Source organism: Pristis pectinata, chromosome 35, assembly GCF_009764475.1.
Source record: "Pristis pectinata isolate sPriPec2 chromosome 35, sPriPec2.1.pri, whole genome shotgun sequence".
In the NCBI taxonomy this organism is placed as follows: Eukaryota; Metazoa; Chordata; class Chondrichthyes; order Rhinopristiformes; family Pristidae; genus Pristis; species Pristis pectinata.
The window spans coordinates 13,548,953-13,570,404 of NC_067439.1; the positions used below are offsets into that span (position 1 = coordinate 13,548,953).

The 21,452-nt window shown below is 46.9% G+C and overlaps 1 protein-coding gene across 2 annotated transcripts in view; it reads left to right on the plus strand.

Annotated features, from left to right (window-relative positions):
* The window catches only part of LOC127586417 (tyrosine-protein kinase receptor UFO), a 119,243-nt gene that overhangs the window by 25,047 nt on the left and 72,744 nt on the right, over window positions 1-21,452 (plus strand). For both annotated transcript variants that reach the window (XM_052044367.1, XM_052044368.1), the window contains exons 2-4: window positions 3,170-3,365; window positions 6,402-6,502; window positions 9,624-9,806. In XM_052044367.1, the coding sequence (XP_051900327.1) occupies window positions 3,170-3,365; window positions 6,402-6,502; window positions 9,624-9,806 (480 nt within the window). The remainder of the gene's footprint in view (window positions 1-3,169; window positions 3,366-6,401; window positions 6,503-9,623; window positions 9,807-21,452) is intronic.

Genomic DNA, 21,452 nt, shown 5'->3' on the forward strand with positions numbered 1-21,452 from the left:
AGATCCCAAAAAATAAGTAGATAAAGCAGTGGGGTATTTATGGTTCTGTTTGGGAGCTCAATTTTTCAAGCTATGGGATCATTAAGAAGGTCAGGAAAACTGGGTATTGGTATTGGTTTATTATTGTCACTTGTACCGAGGTACAGTGAAAAACTTGTCTTGCGTACCGATCGTACAGGTCAATTCATTACCACAGTGCAGTTTACATTGAGTCAGTACAGAGTGCATTGATGTAGTACAGGTAAAAACAATAACAGTACAGAGTAAAGTGTCACAGCTACAGAGAAAGTGCAATAAGGTGCAAGGTCACAACAAGGTAGATCATGAGGTCAGAGTCCATCTTATTGTATAAGGGAACCGTTCAATAGTCTTATCACAGTGGGGTAGAAGCTGTCCTTGAGCCTGGTAGTATGTGCCCTCAGGTTCCTGTATCTTCTGCCTGATGGAAGAGGAGAGAATGTCCCGGGTGGGTGGGGTCTTTGATTATGCTGGCTGCTTCACCAAGACAGCGAGAGGTAAAGACAGAGTCCAAGGAGGGGAGGCTGGTGTCCATGACGCACTGGGTTGCGTCCACAACTCTCTGTAGTTCCTTGTGGTCCTGGGCAGAGCAGTTACTGTACCAATTGATAAAATATGCAAAAAAACAGCTGTTGAAAGAAGGGATTTCTGGAGGAGGGAGCAGGCAGTGGGAGGCAGAATTATCAGCAAGGGATATAAGTCTCTGGTGGGACTTCTTTGTACACCCAACAGTTGCAATGTACTAGGTAAGTTTGTGGGGGTGGGAGGGGAAGTGAACACAGAAAATGGAGAGACAAGTAGCAAAGGCATGAGAGATTTTAACTGTTACTAGCCATTAGAGTCCTACAGAACAGAAACGGGCCCTCAGCCTATTGCGTCCATGCTGACCATTAATAACCCATCCACATTAATCTGATTTACCAGGTCTGTAGTCTTATGTGCCTTGCAAATCAAGTCTTGTCTAGATACAACTTAGACAACGTGACAGGCTTTGCCTCCACCACCCCCTCAGGCAGTGCGTTCCAGATTCCAGCCACCCTCTGGGTGAAAAAGTTTTTCCTCAGATCTCCACTAAACCACTTGCCCCTCATCCTAAAACTATGCCCTATAGTTTTTGATTCTGTCATGGGGAAATGTTTCCTACTATCTACTTTGAGGAACAGTTCAAGTTGTAAAGTCAGGGAAACAGAAGTTCTCTTTTTCTCAGTTCTGGAAACCTGAAACGTCAACTCTGTTTCTCCACAGATGCTGGCTGACCTGCTGAGTATTTCCAGCAATTTTCTGTTTTTATGTCAGAGTTCCAGTGTCTGCGGATATTTTTGATTTCAATTTATATGGGCTATATTCTCTTCCATTTTAATGGAAGTAAATCTTGGGAGTACAATATACATGTGCTGATATAACTGGACAATTGGCAAATGTGACTGAGCATGATCTTTTACCCTAGAATGCATCCAGTTAGTTTTCTGGACCAATAAGAAATGTTTCTTGCTTGCCAGTGCTAAACTCGTGTGAGGTTTAAGTCACAATTGTACTCAGTTTTGCGTATTCTGCACAATTTTTTTAATGGATTCCAAAGTTAAGTGTTCAGTGCAACCAGTGATCTCATGTCTCCATTTCTGGAGAATAATCCTGTCCTTGTGGCAAGTGCTTCAGTGGGAAAAGCTGTCCCCAATGGCATATCATCGAGTTGTCTTGAATTCCATTTGCTCTAGTTTTGGATGATATTCTATTGTGTGAAACTTAATCAAATGTAAAGCCCTTTGGGAGCCCATATAAATCCATTATAGCATTCTTTCACCCATCATGTTGGTGAACTCTTCAAAAAAAAAGAACTGAATTAGTTCGGTTAGACATAATTTAATCTTCTCAAATTTCTGACCCTCTTTTATCTACTTGTACTTACCCACTCTTTCCTGATGATAGAGTTCAGCTACTTCCCACAATTGCTGGTAGACCGCCAGATTTATCATTAACTAGTCTCTCCCTCTATCCCTCCCTCCCTGCTTAAATAATAGAGGAACATTTAAAAATTTCCAATCCTATGCTGCAATTCCTGACAGGAACATTAATTACAGCTAATATCCACTGATTGCTCTTAATACCATATGCAAAGTCTAGGAGAGATGTCTAACTTAAATCCTAGTATTTTCTGCAAGATTGCCTTTAGACACTATCATCAACTTATTTTTAGGTTCCTGGTGCTGTTAGTTTTTACGATGTTTTTTGCTTGCATTTATTTAAATGTTATTTATAGCCTAATTATGCAGTGAGCTAAAGCATTTGCCTTCAAGATCTTATACTGTTCCAAATATTTCTCCCTTCTCCCTTTCAAGACTAACATCAAATTCAATTGTATCCCTGTTACTGAGAGATTACCTTCCCCTCCAATTGTTAACAATGCCTAGTTAGTTATTTACCACTAAATTGGTTCCCTTGTTGGTTCTAAAACACCTCAGAGAAGAAGTTTTTTGTTTTACCTGGCACGCCTGCCTGTCATCTTACACCCCTCCTCAGTTCCACCAATCAACTCGGACTCCTGTCTCAGCGCTCCCCTTCTCCTCTTTATACTGACCATCTTGCCTCTCCACTCTCAGCTCTGAAGGAGGGTTTTGACCCGAAACGTCGACAATTGGTCTTCCAGCACAGTGAAATGTCCGTAGGGGAATGCTGCCGACCGGCACATTCCAGGCTGCGGGAGTACGTGCTGAGGGACGCACTGAAGCTCGGTGCAGCCAATGTTGAGGCCCTGTGGGGAAGGACCACAGTCTGGGCTCCTTCCCCCACTGCACATGGAGGGGCAGAGTCGGGTGGGGAAGCCCCTCGAATATTGAAAGGGTGCATCACCCCAGGGGGCCACATGAGTGGCAGTGGTAACACAACTGAATGTATTGACCAAATGACAATAAGAGTGTAAAAGGTTCTTGCACTGCATTTTTCTTTTTGTATATATATATTTTTTATGAATAAAGTTTATTTTTGAAATAAAAGAATCCTTTACATCCACAGCTGCTGCTTGACCCTCTGAGTTCCTCCAGTAGATTGTTAATTGCAAGCAAAACATTGGAGGTACCACCTTACCAAAGAAGCCAGATGCGGACAAGAAGTCCCTGAGTGTAGTAACGTCACTGAATCATTTCCCTTTCCCCAGATGTGCGTTTCCTGCAGGATCCGGAGAGCATCGTATCCTCCCAGGGGAAGCAGGTGAAGCTGCGATGTTCCATCAAGGTGACCGACGAGCTCCCTGAAATAAACTGGCAGCGGGACGGCGATCTGTACGCAGCGGACGTCAACCAAGTGCTGGTGCCGCTGAGTGACTCTGAGTGGCTGGCCATCAGTGAGCTGAGGTAACTGAGCTGGGGCAGGGGTGTGTATCATTGTAACCATGGCGGCTTAACTGTTCAAGTTTATTGTTGTCAGAGGCGTACATACCCAGGGTATAAATGCCATCAAAATTAGCTTTTTGCAGTAGCAGCACAGTACGTTACAAACCTAACAAATATAAGTCAACGTAAACCTAACATAAATTATGCATAACTTACACATCAGTGTTAAAGTCAAACCACTGTACTTTACAGCTCCAGTGACCTGGGTTTGATCCTGCCCTCGGGTGCTATCTGCGTGGAGTTTGCGTGTTCTCCCTGTGACCGTGTGGGTTTCCCCCGGGTGATCTGATTTCTTCCCACATCCGAAAGACGTGTGGGTTGGCGGGTTAATTGGCCGCTATAAACTGCCCCCAGTGTGTAGGTGGGGGGGGGGGTAGAATCTGGGAGGAGTTGGTGAGAATGTGGAGAGAATAAAAAAATGGGATTAATGTAGTATTGGTGTAAGTGGTTGATGGTTGGCACAGACTTGGTGGGCTGAAGGGCCTGTTTCCATGCTGTATCTCTCCATGATTCTGTGTATCAGTGGAGCCCGGAGATCTCATGGGAATGGAAGAGACTTTCAGGAAAGGCTGAGGTGGGCCAGTGGTGGGCAGCAGATGTTTCTTTCTGATGGAGGGGATATGGGGTCAGAATTTGCAAATGCATCATTCATAGAGCCACAGACAACACAGTCAAAGTTGAGTTTATTGTCATGTGCACGAGTACATGTATATACAGGTGCAATGAAAAACTTACTGCAGCAGCATCACAGGCACATCACATCAGATAAGCAGCATTCACAAGAAAAACATAAATTAAACACAATTTTTTACTAGAAAGGAAGTAATTAGAACAAAAAGAAACAAAGTCCATTTCAGTGCAAATTGATTAAAGTGGTCATAGTGTTGCTAAACCATAGTGATTAGTGTTGTGCCGGTTGGTTCAAGAACCGAATGGTTTGAAGGGAAGTAGCTGTTCTTGAACCTGGTGGTGTGGGACTTCAGGCTTTTGTACCTCCTGCCCAATGGTAGCTGTGGGAAGATGGTCAACTTCCATTCTTCCATTCTGATCTAATGGAAGTCAACCCATGTTCACAGCAGACCTTGTGCCAACTTGGAAAAATAATAACCCTTTGAGTGGGTTTAACATAATGCCACTATATCACCCAACACACGCAAGTAGTGTGGAGGAAAAGTCTCTCAAAAGTAAAGAGATTCTTGTATAATAAAAACAGAAAATGCTGGAAACACTCAGCAGGTCAGGCAGCTTCTGTGGAGAGAGAGAGTTAGTATTTCAAGTCTAAAATAAAAACAGTGAATGTATTACAGCAGTGACTACACTTCAGACATACATCATTGGCTGCAGAGTGCTTTGGAACATGTAAACATCAAACAAAAATCCAAAAACTTCAGATGCTGTAATAAAATCTGAAAATGTGGCAATACTCAGCAGGTCTGGCAGCAGCTGTGGAGAGAGAAACGGATAATATTTCAAATTGGAAACTCTTTGTCAGAACTTGAAAGTGAGAAAACGGGGTTTCCTTTAAGTGAAAAATCAGTTAAAAAAGCTGCAGATGCTGGAAATCTGAGATAAGTACAGAAAATGCTGGGAAACACTCAGTAGGCAGACAGCATCTCTGGAGAGAGAAACAAGGTGACACAGGAAAGACTGCAGATGCCGGAAATCTGGAGCAACGCACAAAAAGTGCTGGAGGAACTCAGCAGGTCAGGCAGCATCTAGGAGGGAAATGAACAATTGACATTTTGGGCCGAGACCCTTCATCAGGACTGGAAAAAAAAAGAGGGGAGATAGTCAGAAATTAAGGCTTCAGGTTGGAGACCCCTCATCTGAACTACATTATACTGACCCTCACTGAAACGGATCCATGCAGCAGGGATGAAGTGTTTCTCTAATCACCCAATCCTGCAACAGGTTCCCAGTGAAGAACTGAACAAGCTGGGGGTTGGGGAGTTGGTGAGAGTTTGATGGATAGAATGTGGGACGTGAAGGGACTCCAGAGGAAGCCACAGGCAAGCTCTGTGTGGCTGAGGTTGAAGGGAGTGACTTTGCAGGATGGAATGAGACAAGGTTGGTTTGGTAAAATAGTGAGACCCATTGGACTTGGAAGAATACAAATCTTGTCCCTGTTCAACTGAGTTTGGGTGTGAAGGATTAAAGAAAGAGATGTGCATACTCAGAGTGTCTTTCTAAGCCCAGAATCCCGGCACAGTGGCATAGTTGGTGGAACGGTTGCCTCACAGCTCCAGAGGTGTCGGTCCAATCCTGACCTCGGGTGCTGTCTTTGTGGAGTTTGCACGCTCTGCAAGTGACTGCATGGGTTCCCTCTCACATCCTGGAGATATGTGGGTTGAACTCTAAAGGACCTGTGGTGTATGTGAGTGGGAGAATCTAGAGGGAGTTGATGGGAATGTGGGGAGTACAACCTTTTGAAGTTTTAGAGAGACATGGGCCAAATGCAGGCAAATGGGACTAGCTTCGATGGGCATCTTGGTCAGCATGGATGAGTTGGGCCGAATGGCCTATTCCCATCCTGTATAACTCTATGAAAATACCTGATAGCCCAAATTAGTTTTATCTTCAAAGACTAGCTTCGATAGCATTGCTGGGATAAACAGCACCCAAACTGTGCACAGCAAGATCCCAAAGCAGCAACGTGATGACAACCGAATGATCTGTTGCAGTGATGGTGGCTGCGAGGTTTGGGGCACTGCTCGTCTTTGAAATGGTCTCATGGAAACTCTTATGAACTGTTGGGATCAGGGCCCGAGTCTTAACTTCTTATCCAAAAGGTGCTTGTGCAGGGTGGCATTCCCTCAGTACTACACCAATGCATGATCTGGTCTTTGGACTGGGGCCTCTCAGGTTGCATTTGACACTGCAAGCTTCTCCTCAGAGATTCAGAGACCTGGTGCTCGATGCTGAATTACAACCAAAGCTTAATGCGAGGTCATCTATGCGCCATTCCATCCTCAAAACTCGCTCTCTTTTTATTTGCAGCATCCCCTCCATTCACCGCTCTGACGCTGGGAGTTACCGGTGTGTTGCTTTAGTCAAAGGGAAAGAAATTGTTTCCAAGGAAGCTCAGGTGGACACAGAAGGTACGTCATCAAGAGGGTTTGTGCAATGCGGATCTGTACAGGAACAGGGCCCTAACCTTGGTATAACTGTCCAGTGGTCTGGTGAGAACAAATCTGAAGAACTTGTTTGGATGGAGTGCAATCAATGTTTGGGGTATTGTGTGCAGTTCTGGTACAGGAAGGATGTGGAGGCTATGGAGATGGTGCTGAAGAGATTCACCAGGACGTTGCCTGGATTGGAGAGTAGTAGCTATAGGGAGAGGCTGGACAAACTTGCATTGTATTCTCAAGAGCGTCGGAGGCTGGGGGATGACCTGATGGAAATATATGAAATTATGAGAGACATAGAGTAGGTAGTCAGGGCGGAAATATCAAATACTAGAGGACATAACTTTAAGTTAAGAGGGGGAAAATTTAAAGATTTGCAAGGATAGTTTTTTTACACAGAGAGCGGTAGGTGCCTGTAACCCACTGCCAGGGGAGGTGGTGGAAGTAGATAAAGTAGCAACGTTTGAGGGGCATTTGGATGGGGATATGAGCTGGCAGGGAATGGAGGGCTATAGACCTGTGCAAGCAGATGGGATTAGTTTGGACTGGTATTGTGGTTGGCACAGACATTGTGGGCCGAAGGGCCTCTTCCTGTGCTGCATTGTTATATGTTTTATGTTGAACAGCAGTGCAGGCTTTGAAGGGTGAAGGCCACTCTAGCTCCAGTTTTTTATGCTCTTATGTTAAGTGAATGGATTACTTACTTATCACAATACAGAAGGAGGCTATTCAGCCAATCAGGTCCTTGCTAACTCAAAGCATAGCATTCCTATCAGTCCCATTTCCCCTTGATCCCACCCCCATAGCGTCATTAAAAATTCACTTCTAATATTCTGATATTCACCAGCATGATATAAAATAGAAAATGCTGGAAACACTCAGCAGGTCAGGCAGCATCTGTGGAGAGAGAAGCAGTCAATGTTTCAAGTCAAAGAACCTTCAACAGAACTGGGAAAGAGTCAGGTTAGTTTGAAGTTTCAGCAAGGGTTGGGAAGGGACAGATGGGTCAAAGGATCAAGTCAGGGTTGCCCTTGGATTCTTGATGTTTACGGAGCCGTCTGGTTAATAAATTAATGAGGGAAGTTCGAGCAAAGCTGTGAAATGCAGGTCAGGGCTGTCCTGTAACCAGAAACCAAAGTGAGAATATTGGAAATGGCCGGCAGATCAGGTGAGAGAAAAACTGTGCTATTATTACAGACGGATAACCTACAGCCGAACTGACCAATTGGATACAAACAGAAAAAGCGAGTTATCTGAAATTGTTGGATTTGATATTCTGAGCTCTGTCTCATCTTCCACCTGCACACGTTTCAAAATTTCCTTGTTGGCTCTGAAATGGTTTGGGATGCCTGAAAGTGAAAGGAGATATAGAAATGAAAGCACTTCATGTCATTTCATTTACTTTATATCCCTCCTCCCAGCTTTTGAGGGGGAGAGAGAGAGAGAGTGGCGGGGGGGGAGAGAGAGTGGGGAAGAGGGGATGGAGAGAGGGTGCAGGGATAGAGAACGCCTGATTTCTGTTAGCTTTACAATGCCTACAATGAAAGTTCTCATCCCCACCTTCAACCTCTCCATGGCCTTGCCCCTCACTACGTCTGTAACCTCCTGCTTCCCGGCATCCCTCACATTTCTCTGGTCCTCCTGTTGTGACTCCGAATTCCCAATTTCCTTCGCTCTGCCATCGGCGGCAATGCTTTCAGTTGCCTGGGTCCTGAGCTCTGGAATTCCCCTCCCTAAGGATCTGTACTTCCATTTTTTTAAGATGTTCCTTAAAACCCCTCTCTTTGACCAAAATTTTGGCTGCCTGTCCAATTATCCCCTTTTGTGGTTGTGACAAAGGAAAATAGGAGCATGGGAAGGCCATTCAGCCCCTCAAGCCTGAATCACCATTTAACACGATCAGCTATCTCAACACATTCCCCCTATCTCCACATACCCCTTGACGCCTTTTGCCTCCAGATGTTGATCCACCTCCTTCTTGGATATATCCGGGGACTTGGCCGCCACAGTCTTTTGTAGTAGTGAAGAAGTTTCTCCATATCTTGGTCCTAAGCGTCCTACCCTGTATCCCGAGATGGTGGTCCCTCATTCTGGTCTTCCCTCAGCCCCAGGGGAAAATCTTAACTGCATCCAGTCTTTTGAAGCCCAGCAGAATTCTCAATTAGATTTTTCTTACATATTCGTTCAAGGGATGTGGGCGTCGCAGGCTGAGCCAGCATTTAATTGCCCATCCCTAGTTGCCCTTGAGAACATAGAACACAGAACACTACAGCACAGTACAGGCCCTTCAGTCCACAATGTTGTGCCGACATTCTATCCTGCTCTAAGATCTATCTAACCCTTCCCTCCCACATAGCTCCCCATTTCTCTATCACTCATGTGTCTATCTAAGAGTCTCTTAATGTCCCTAATGTATCTGCCCCCACAACCTCTGCCGGCAGTGCGTTCCACACACCCACCACTCTCCGTGTAAAAAAAACTTACCCCTGGCATCCCCCTTATACCTTCCTCCAATCACCTTAAAATTATGTCCCCTCGTGTTAGCCATTGTCGCCCTGGGAAAAAGTCTGACTGTCCACTCGATCATCTTGTACACCTCCAGCAAGTCACCTCTCATGGTGGTGGCGAGCTGCCTTCTTGAACTGCTGCAGTCCTTGAGGTATGGGTGCACCCACAATGCTGTTAGGGAGGGAGTTCCAGGGTTTTGACGGTGAAGGAATGGCGATATATTCAGGGTGGTGTGTGGCAGGGAAGGCAACTTCTAGCTGGTGGTGTTACCCGTGCTTCTGCTGCCCTTGCCCTTCCAGATGGTGGAGGTGGTGGATTCAGAAGATGCTGTCTCAGGAGACTTGGTGGCTCGGTGCTAGTGCGTCCTGCGCCGTGCTTCCTTCTTCACAGTCGTGAGTACGGATCTGCTTGTCCCACTCTCTTGTAGTGACATTCCCGCCATCCCATCCATTCCACTGTTAGCAACCTCGGGACATTTAGCTGAACTGAGATATTCCCAGCATCGGAGGTGATGTTGCTGCTTTGAAGCCGGTTGACAGTCATTGCTCCAATGAGCCGTCCCTTAACTTTCCACTTGCTCCCTCAGGTTTGCCCCACTTTACGGAGGAGCCACGGGACCTCAACGTGTTTGCGGACTCGCCCTTTAATCTGAGCTGTGCTGCCGCGGGTTCGCCTGAAGTTGAGGAGCTGGTGTGGCTGCAGGATGGGCTTCCAGTCACTCGCGAGGAGAAGACCGCGGCGATATCTCCTTCCACCCTCACAGTTAGAGGTGAGAATAATGGGGTTTGGAAGATGGTGAAACCCTTCAACAACAGCCAATTGGATCCAACCTGTTGTCACATGAAACTACAGTAGTGGATAGTTGTGTGAACATCTCAATGAATTGGAGGACACAGTGGTGCAGTGGGTGGAGCCGCTTCCTCACAGCTCCAGGGACCCAGGTTCAATCCTGACGTCCCCAGTGCTGTCCGTGTGGAGTTTGCACATTCCTCCTTTGACTGCGTGGGTTTCCTCCGGGCGCTCCGGTTTCCTCCCACATTCCCAAAGCTGTCGACTGATTGGCTGGAGAATCTGGGAGAGTTGAGGGAGAGCAGGTAATAGGGAAATAAGTGGAGGAATGGGATTGCTCTGAGGGCTGGCATCGACTTGATGGGCCAAATGGCCTCCTTTGTAAGGATTCATTAGATAATTAGATCATAACAATCTTGGGTACAAGGGAAATAGTAATGGAGGCGATGTTTGGGAACTATACATTTAAAGGTACCTGCTCCTCCCAGTCATTGCTACACTCACTGCCTTAGGTTAGACATGTTTTGTATCCCTAAATGTCCTTTTAGCAGTCAAGAGTTTGGAATAAGGAGAGATCACTCAACAACAACTCGTGTTTTTAACCTGCTTAACTATTTTGTCAAGGATTGTAATCAAAGTAAAATTGACTTTGAGCCACATTGGAGTTAGGTGACCTGAAACTTGGTTCAAAGTAGGATCTAAGGAGGAGAAAAGCTAAAAGGTTTAGGGACATATGAATGGGGAGCAGGAGTTGGCTGATCTGATTATAACCTCAATTCAGCTGGAAAAGGTGCAGAAAAGATTCACAAGGATGTTGCTGGGGCTGGATTGCTTGAGCTATAAGGGGAGAATGGATAGACTGGGACTTTTTTCCCTGGAGTGTAGGAGGCTGAGGGGTGACCTTCTAGAGGTGTATAAAATCGTGAGGGGCACAGATAAGGAGTATGGTCACAGTATTTTTCCCAGGGTAGGGGAGTCTAGAACTTGAGGGCATAGGTTTAAGGTGAGAGGGGAAAGATTTAAAAGGGACCTGAGGGGCAACCTCTTCACGCAGAGGGTGGTGAGCGTATGGAACGAGCTGCTGGAGGAAGTGGTAGAGACGGGTACAATTACAATGGTTAAAAGATACTTAGAAAGGTACATGGATAGGAAAGGTTTGGAGGGATATGGGTCAAATGCAGGCAAGTGGGACCAGCTCAGGTAGGTACCTTGGTTGGCATAGATGAGTTGGCCCGAAGGGCCTGCTGTATAACTCCATGACTCTATACCTCCGCATTGCCGTCTACTTGTTGGTAACCTTTCACCTCTGTGCTTAACCACTGTCTATTTACTTAGCCGTAAAAATACGCAGACTCTGCTTCCACTGAGAGACACTTGCACCTCATCTCTGTCTTAAACAGCTGACCCCTTAGTTTTAAACAGTGACCCCTAATTCTAAATTCTTTCCTACGGGGAAACATTCCCTCCACACCCACCTGTCAAGACCCCCTCGGGATCTATCAATCAAGTCTCCTCTCTCTCTCTTCTGAACTCCAGTGGAAACAAGTGTAGCCTTGTACTCCAGCCTGCCCTTTCCAGGTCTAAGTCCAGTTAACCTTCTCTGATTTGCTTCCAACACAGTAACATCCATAGTCCATAGCTCCCTGAAAGTGGCCACACAAGAGGTGGTAAAGAAGGTGCATGGCATGCTTGCCTTTATTAGTTGAAGCATTGAATTCAAGAGTCAGGAAGTTATGCTGCGGCTTTATAGAACTCTGGTCAGGCTGCATCTGGAGTATTGCATTCAGTTCTGGTCGCCCCATTATAGGAAGGATGTGGAGGCTTTGGAGAGGGTGCAGAAGGGGTTCACCAGGATGCTGCCTGGATTAGAGGGCATGTGCTAAAAGGAGAGGTTGGACAAACTTTGGTTGTTTTCTCTGGAGAGGCAGAGGCTGAGGGGAGATCCGATAGAAGTTTGTAAAATTATGAGAGACACAGATAGAGTAGACAGCCGGTATCTTCTTCCCAGAGTCGATATGTCTGCAACTGGAGGGCACGCATTAAGCGGGGAAAGTTCAACGAAAAGGCAGGCATAACTGGGGCCCACGTGGGTGCCCATGACTACACCTTCGATTTGTAGAAAGTGAGCGGAATCAAAAGAGAATTTGTTCAGGGTAAGAACAAGTTCTGTCAGGCAGATGAGAGTATCAGTGGAGAGGAGCTGGTTGGATCTTTGTTCCAGAAAGAAGCGGAGGGTCCTAAGACCATCCTGATGGGGGATGGAGCTGTATAAAGGTGGGAGGTCCTGGGCTAGAATCTCTACTGCACCCAAACAGCGGGGCATTTGGTCTCTATGAGTCAATGTTTCTCCCTTCCTAGATGTAAACTGATTGGTTGGGGTCAGATGTCAGTACTTGAGTCTGTACTATGGTCAGGGTTGGTGGGAAGGGACACCACAGCCCATGGTTGATGAGTGGACAGTGGGGCGGGGTGGGTAGGAGGTGAGACTTTGTGCACCTTTGGGGAGCGTTGGGGAGGGGGTGTCAATGAGCCTGGAGATTGGGACCTGGCGGTGGCGTCGGAGAGTGGTGTGTGGTTGTGCTGAGGTGTGGGGAGGGGAGAGGTTAATGCAGTACGGTAACCCCAGAGGGTGTAATTGATAAGCTGGTCCAGCCCCCACTCCCACCAGTGTTCTGGGAAACCCGCATTGTCCTGAAGTTCCTAGGGGTAAATATCACCAACAACTTGTCCTGGTCCAGCCACATAGATGCTATGACCAAGAAAGCTCACCAACGCCTCCACTTACTCAGAAGGCTAAGGAAATTCAGCATATCCCCGGTGACCCTCACCAATTTTTACAGATGCATCATAGAAAGTGTTCTGTCTGGATACATCACAGCTCGGTACGGCAACTGCTCTGCCCAGGACCGCAGGAAATTGCAGAGAGTTGTGGACACAGCTCAGTCCATCATGCAAACCAGCCTCCCCTCCATAGACTCTGTCTACACTTCCCGCTGACTCGGGAAAGCAGCCAACATAATCAAGGACCCCTCCCACCCCGGTCATTCTCTCTTCTCCCCCCTCCCATTGGGCAGAAGATACAAAAGCTTGAGAACACATACCACTGGGCTCAAGGACAACTTCTGTCTCACTGTTATATGTCTCTTGAATGGACCTCTTGACCTCTCAGTCTACCATGTCATGGCCCCTGCACTTTATCTGTCTACCTGCACTGCACTTCCTCTGTAACTGTAACATTATATTCTGCATTCTGTTTTTGTTTTCCTTTTGTACTACCTCAATGTACTTTTGTATGTATTGAACTGTCTGGATTGAACCGTCTGGATGGCATGCAATCAAAAGCTTTTCACTGTATCTCAGGACATGCGACAATAAAAAATCATCTGCCAGACTGTTCACATTTCCCCTGACTCACTCTAAATGTCGACCGGCACAGGTACAATGTCACCCCACGTATGACTGATGCAGAAATCACGGACGTCCCGTGCACAGAAATGCCCAGCCGAATTTTCCGATGGGTGCAGAACAACCCTGGGATCGTCCTTATCACTCCCAATAAAAATCTATTTTTTACCCATTGTGAAATGAGCCATGATTGAGCCATCCTCAAACACTACCTCGTTCAGGGATATTTTTATCATTAATCAACAGAAGACAAGAGGAAATTGAAAAATAATGTTTTCTTTTCATGCCTTCTGCTTACTCTGGAAATTAATTCCCAGAGATTCTGGGGAGAATCCTGGAGGGTGGGATCCATCCCACTTGAATTTGGTTTAGTCACAGGAGGATGAGGGCTGGTTCTGTTTCCCGAAATGGACTCCAGTGTTGAGCTATTCACTCAGTCACATTCCATCCCATCGCCAGAGAGAATGGCCCATTTGTCTTCATCTCCTCCCCCTTTGTGTGGACTCGGTCAAGGTTTTGTTATTGTGACAACGAGCGGGGAGGGGGAGTGGGTGGAGGGGGGAGAAGTCTTTTCAGAAACGTGGGCTCCAGTCCATCAGCAGATCATGACTTTGTTGAGTGTGTGAATTCTCAATTAAAAAAAATATTAAGATGGCAACGAAGACCACTTCACAATATATTTTGCTTTGCTTTTTTTCAATGGTTGGGGTGCCCAGTAACAAGGGCATTGTGGGTTCCCACACACACAAGGCTGGCCAACCTACAAGTAACCTCAGCTCTTAATACATTTAGTTGCTGGGCTATTGTGTTTTGTACACAGCAAGGTCAAAGTACAGTACTACTCCGATAGCCCGCTATCCCAATGAGTTGGAAATTCCGAAGGATCAGCATCTGGACCACCAAGTGAAGATTCTATGCTCCTTCTCACTCACAGGGGTACCGGACCTTAAACACTTTCCCACTCAACAGGTCCCCAGTTCCTGAGCTATCTTCTCACTCACTGGGACCCTGGTTCCTGAGCTCACGTTCAACACACCAGGACCCTATTCCCTAGGCTTTCTTTAAATTGACCAAGGTCCTGTTTCTCAGGATCCCTTTAAACTCACTGGATTCACTGGGAAATTTATTACAATCCTGTACAACATCTTGGGAAAAAAAAGTGAATTTAAGAATACATCAGAGGGTAGGGTGGATGCATTGACGTCCAACAGTCTGGAAAATCTCCGGTCTGGCACCACCACTGAAGTCCCGAGCCTGCCGGATTATCGGGGTTTTGCTGTGTTGTAAAGTCTTTCCTCCTCACCCTCATTCTCTCCTCCCTCGTCTGCTCACTTTCCTGAGTCAAGTCTTGGGTTCAAGCCCTTCTTCAATAAATCCAGGCTGTTGCTCAAGGGCAGTACTGAGGGGGGGTGAGAGGGGAGTGGGCTTCACAGCCTGTCACTCTCACTGTCTGACCCCTCCCACAGTCTGACCCCCCCCCCCCCCCCCACCGACCTGCCTGACTCCAACTACTGTCTGATAAGATAAGATCTCTTTATTAGTCACATGTACATGGGAACACACACAGTGAAATGCATCTTTTGCGTAGAGTGTTCTGGGGGCAGCCCGCAGGTGTTGCCGCACTTCTGGCGCCAACATAGCACGCCCACAACTTCTGTCTTTGGAATGTGGGAGGAAACCGGAGCACCAGGAGGAAACCCATGTAGACACACGGGGAGAACGTACAAACTCCTTACAGACAGCGGCCGGAATGGAACCCAGGTCGTTGGCTCTGTAATAGCGTTACGCTAACCGCTACACTACCGTGCTTGCCTCTACATCACCGTGCCTGCCTATCTAACCCCTCCCACTGTCCAGTGACACCACACTCCACTTGCCTGTCATCCTATGATCCACCTGACTCCTCCACCTCTTGTCTGGCCCCACCCACACGTCTGACTCCTGTCTGGCCCCACCCACACGTCTGACTCCTGTCTGGCCCCACCCACCATGTCTGAATCCTGTCTGGCCCCACTGTCCATGTCTGATTTCCCCTATCCCATTTGAACTTTACCCCTCTCTTTGTATATTCCCATATTTCCAGCCCCAATCACCCCTTTCAAAGCTCTGACCCACCTTGACACTGCGGTTGGTGTAAGCAGGCACAGTACAATCCCACTCCAGTGATCTGCCCACCTTCAGCCAACCTGGAGATCATTTCCTTGCAGAGGTTGGAATAAAATGGGTGACATCCGTGTCTCTTTGTGCACTCTGTTCCATCAAACAGTGGGATCCCACTATCCGCGATCAGATTGCTTGTAAATCCCGATAGTTCGGCATCTCACTCACCTGGTCCTGTTTCCCACACATCCTTTAAACACAGCAGGACCCCATTTCCATATTCCTTTCAACTCAAGGGAAACCTGTCCCACTTTCAAATTCACGGGGCCCCTGTTCCAACTTTCCTTTAACCTCTCCTGGTTCATTGGAAGATTTATTATACTACTGCGTAACATCTAAAAGAAAGCTGAATTAAAAGTGGAGGCACAAGGGACTGCAGATGCTGGAATCTGGAGGAAAAAACAAACTACTGGAAGAATTCTGTGGGTTGAGCAGCATTTGTGGAGGGAGATGGACAGTCGACATTTTCAGTCGAGACCCTTCATCTTGCCAATAGTCTATCCTCCTGTTATAAGACTATTGAACGGTTTCCTAGTACAATAAGATGGACTCTTGACCTCACAATCCACCCTGTTATGGGCTTGCACCTTATTGTCTGCTTGCGCTGCACTCTCTCTGTAACTAACACTTTATCCTGTTATTCCTTTCCCTTGTACTACCTTGATGCACTGTTGTAATGAAATCATCTGTCTGGATGGCACGCAAAACAAAGTTTTTCACCGTACCTTGGTACATGTGACAATAATAAACCAATTTACCAAACCCCTATAAGACTTCCCTTCTCCTGTATTCAAATCCCTGTGTAATAAAATACTTGAGTCCTCGACCTGAAATATTGACTGTCCGTTTCCCTCTACAGATGCTGCCTGACTGGCTGAGTTCCTCCAGCAGTCAGTGCTTTGAATTAAGAGTGTGTTGGTGTATTAAAAGGAGTACTATCCAATATTCCTGAAAATTGCTGGCCCAGCACCATCAAAGTTTCCCGGATTATTGGAATCGTACTGTACATTCCACAGCCTGATGGAGCAGGGTGAGCAAAGGAGTTTAGTTAGTTAACAGGAGTTGCTGCCATTGCAAGAGAGAGTGAGCTGTTGGACAGTTAGCAGTGGTGGTGTGGGTCACTTTAAGTAGTGTTCAACCCCAAGGACCTTCCCCCCTCGCCCCCAGCCCGTCTGAGGCGTGTCGCTCATTTCCTGTTGCAGATTGCTCCTTCCCACTGCCCACCACACCATTCAAAGCTGCTGCTTCAAACAGCTGGGTCGGAGAGCTGTCCTCATCTGGAGCTAGTTGGCTGTAGGAAAAAGCACCAAGTGTTTACTGAGAACATGCTGCACATTCCAAGCCTGCTGCTCACCCCGCTGATGTTGCAGGGAGGGATGGAACCTCTGCCCTGTCTGCCTCTCCCTCTCCAGCCTCTGTAAACAGCAGGACTGACTCAGTGTCAGCTCCAATCACAGCCCGATCAGTGGGATGTGCTGAAGTCTAAACACTGGCATTCTCTCCCAGCAGAAACTGTCAGCGTGGCCTGAGGCAGTTGTAATTTTAAGTTGTTTTTTCACATGTAAATTAGGAGCAGATCACTCTGCCCTTGAGGGAGCTTCTTTTAATTTCCGTAGTCTATCCAGCTGATCGATTCTGCTGTTTGAAGGCTCCAGATCTGTGCACTTAGTCACAGATAGTTTGGAATCTGGGCATAGGCATAGAGAGATACAGCATGGAAACAGGCTATTTGGCCCATCGGGCCTGTGCCAACCATCTGCACCAATCTTACATCACTCCATTTTATTCTTCCCACATTCTCACCAACTCCACCTCCCCACCCCCCCCCCCCCCACCCACCACCTCCCAGATTCTACCACTCACCTACACACCAGGGGCCAATTTACGACGGCCAATTAACCTACCAACCCCGCACATCTTTGGGATGTGGGAGGAGACAGGAGCACCCTGGGTATAGACAGGGTGAACGCCCGCAGTCTTTTTCCCAGGGAAGGGCAGCTAAAAGTGGGAGGGTGCAGGATTAAGGTGAGAGGTGAAAGATTTAAAAAGGGACCTGAGGGCAACTTCTTCACGCAGAGGGTGGTGTGTGGATGGAACGAGCTGCCAGAGGAAGTGGTAGAGGCAGGTACAATAATAACATTTAAAAGACATTTGGATAAATATATGGATAGGAGGGGTTCAGTGGGATATGGACCAAATGTGGGCAAATGGGACTAGCTTGGTGGGCACCTGGGTTGGCATGGATGGGTTGGGCTGAAGGTCTATTACTCTATGACCCTATGAAACCTACACTGTCACAGGGAGAACATGCAAATTCCACACAGGTAGCACCGAGGTCGGGATTGAACCCAGGTCCCCGGAGCTGTGAGGCAGTAGCTCTACCAGCTGCTTCACATCTCATCCCTTGTTGGTGTTAACTAGTTAACCAGTGTTCAACTGTAGCTGGCATCACAGTGAAGCCTTCTCCTTGCCATCTGTGAGTAAGTGTCCGGAGGTGAATAAGGAGATACAAGGGAGACTGCAGATGCTGGAATCTGGAGCAAAAAAAAACCAAACAGCTGGAGGAACTCAGAGGGTCGAGGGGAGGCAGAGCGATGGTGGACGTTTCGGGACTGAGAGGGAAGGTAGCCAGAATAAGGAGGTGAGAGGGAGGGCTAAGGCAGTGACTGGGAGGTGATAGGTAGAACCAGGTGACGAGGGGGATGGTGGACAGATGGAGCCAGGCGGGGGTTGAGTGGGGGGGGGTGGGCGATGGTGGTAGTGGGGTGAACCTTGTTCTGCTCCTGGCCCAGGGGTGCTGAGTCCCACTTCCACATATGACAGTGCAAAGGTTTAGAGCTGTTCCAATCATCTCACTGTTAGACTCCAATTGTTGCTCTGATCCCCTGTGTACCAGCCCAGGGCCTGGTGGGACAGGTTCGAAGAACCGCTTGTGTCGGAAGGTTGGGCTATTTGACTGGGCTAGGCTTCACCTGGTGTCCAGACCCGTTACAGTCACAGTTAACTCATTGCTGCTTTTGTTATGATTCAGAATGAGTGACTGCCCCCAAAGCACAGCAAGCTCCCACAGCCAGCAATCTGGTTATGACCAGACTGTCTGTACTTTATCAGTGCAGGCTAAGAGGAGGTTGTTGGGCATTACAGCTAACACGAGGGGATATAAATTTAAGGTGATTGGAGGAAGGTATAAGGGGGATGTCAGGGGTAAGTTTTTTACACAGAGAGTGGTGGGTGCGTGGAACGCACTGCCGGCAGATGTTGTGGGGGCAGATATGTTAGGGACATTTAAGAGACTCTTAGATAGACACATGAATGATAGAAAAATAGGGGGCTATGTGGGAGGGAAGGTTTAGATAGATCTTAGAGCAGGTTAAAATGTCGGCACAACATTGTGGGCCGAAGGGCCTGTACTGTGCTGTCGTGTTCTATGTTCTATCACACAAGGCACGGCTCCCTGCCCTTTCTCATACCCGCCCAAGAGAGCAGCAAGGGCAGCGACTCCCCGGAAAGACGGCACTGTTGACAGGGCAGCACTCCCTTGGTACTGCACCGGATTGTTGGCGCTCAAGTCTCTGACTTGAGATCTGAAGCTACACCAGAGATTAGCAAGCCGCTCATTCTGTCACCATGGAGTCGGACCTTGTATTCAGGCCAGGGAGCGGGGAATTGAACCCACTGACCTGCTGAGTGCACCGCACAGAAAGAGGCCCTTTGGCTTACTGAGGCCAGGTCAACCATCAGCATCTGTTAACAGTCATCTTGCACTGATCTCATTTCATTCTTTCCATGCTCCCAACAACTCCTCCCCCCGCCCCCCAAATTCTACCACAGACATTGACACCAGGGACAATTTACGAACCATGTCTTTGGGATGTGGGAGGAAACTGGAGCACCCGGGGGAAACCCATGGGGTCACAGGGACTACCCTTCAACCATTCGGTTCTTGAACCAACTGGCAAAACCCTAATCACCAGGACAGTTTAGTAACACTATGACCACTCTGATCACTTTGCACTAAAATGGACTTTGGTTTTTTTTGATCTAATTGTTTTTCTCTTGTAAAAATTGTGTATAATTTATGTTTAATTTATGTTTTTCTTGTGAATGCTGCTTATCTGATGCTATTTGCCTGTGATGCTGCTGCAAGTAAGTTTTTCAATGCACCTGTGCACACATGTACTTGTGCATATGACAATAAACTCAACTTTAAACATGACCTTCTTTGCACTATTTATTTACTTTGTAATTTATAGTAATTTTATGTCTTTGCACTGTTCTGCTGCTGCAAAACAACAAATTTCACATCGTATAAGACAGGGATAATAAACCTGATTCTGATTTAAATTTTAAACTCCACACAGACAGAACCAGAGGTCAGGATCGAACCCAGGTCTCTGAAACTGTGAGGCAGCAACTCTATTTGCTGCACCACTGTGCCACCCATAGTTTAGCGAGTCAAACCTTGTTCTCAGGCCAGGGGGATGGGGACTTGAACCCCTGAACCTCTCACCCACTGAACGACAGACTGGAAGGTACAGAGGCAGTCGCCACTGCAGAGCCCTACCTGGGGGTCACTGTCACTCTCCAGTGTGTGGTGAAGCCTCACTTGAGCTTCAGAGGCTTTGCTAGAGATCAGCTGCCAGGTTCCTTCCTCAGACAGCCATGAATTCACATGACCTCAGAGGTTACAATGGGAACTGTTGCTCTGAAACTGTGAGCAAAAAGTTCTCAGGTCAACAGCCTGGGGTTATAAGGATGTGGCCCCGTTGTGTAATTAGGCAAATGAGCCCGCGGTTGAAAGAACAGGATTAGAAAGGCAGATCCAGGCAGGTTGGAGCTGACAGCTGTGGTCAGGCATTCACTGGGCACTCCTAATCTGCTGATCTCAGTCGTTTAAAGCCAAAAACAGCTAGAGAGAGAGAAAAAACAATTATACACATATAGGAGGTGAGTTTTATTATTGAAAGTGTGAATTTAAGAATCAGAATCAGATTTATTATCACCGACTTATGTGATGTGAAATTTGTTGTTTTGCAGCAGTAGTACAGTGCAAAGACATAAAATTGCTATAAATTACAAGGATAAATAAATAGTGCAAAAAAAGAGGAATAATTGCGGTAGTATTCATGGACCGTTCAGAAATCTGATGGCGGAGGGGAAGAAGCTGTTCCTGAATCATTGAGTGTGGGTCTTCAGGCTCCTGTACCTCCTCCCCGATGGTAGTAACATTGTCTTGTCTCATTCCTGATGTACCTCATGTTGGATCCGGTTATTTTCGAATCCGCAGGTTCTTTCAGGAGTCCAAGAATGAGTTGAAAACAACTTGGTGCTTCACAAAGTTTTATTGGAGAAGTTTAAAACAAACAAACAGTCACAGAGTGCACGGCACTAGCTTTACGACTAGGAGATGAGCCGAAACAAAGGAACTAAAGATGAGCTAGGGTCGGGGGGCGGGGGGGGTAAGAGAACAAGAGAGTGATTAACGAAAAACGACATCTTTTATACCTGAGCTAAGAGGTACTCCTTAGCCAACAATAGTCCAATCAGAAAACCTATTAGAAACCTGTGGCACAACCAACCAATGAGAAAACACGTATTCACCTGATGGATGAGCCAATAAGCTAAGAAGCGGCCATTCCTTGTACAGCAGCTTGAGGTGTATTAAACACTATACATGTTAAAAACTACTTAAAACAGTCAAATCCAACAATAACCAGAAACAGGGTCAGTTTCTGTTTCCTTTCTGCTGCCTATCCCATGGTCTCAGAGCCATAGAGAAACACAGCACAGAAATAGGCCCTTCGGCCCAACTTGTCCATGCTGACCAAGATGCCCATCTAAGCTAGTCCCATTTGCTTGCATTTGGCCCATATCCCTCTAAACCTCTCCTATCCATGTACCTGTCCAAGTGTCTTTTAAATGCTGTTATTGTCTCTGCCTCAACCACTTGGTCTGGCAGCTCGTTCCATATACCCACCACCCTTTGAGTGAAAAACTTGCCCCTTAGATCCCTTTTCAAGCTTCCCTCCCTTCTTGCTCTCTCTTCGAAAAATTCAATCAG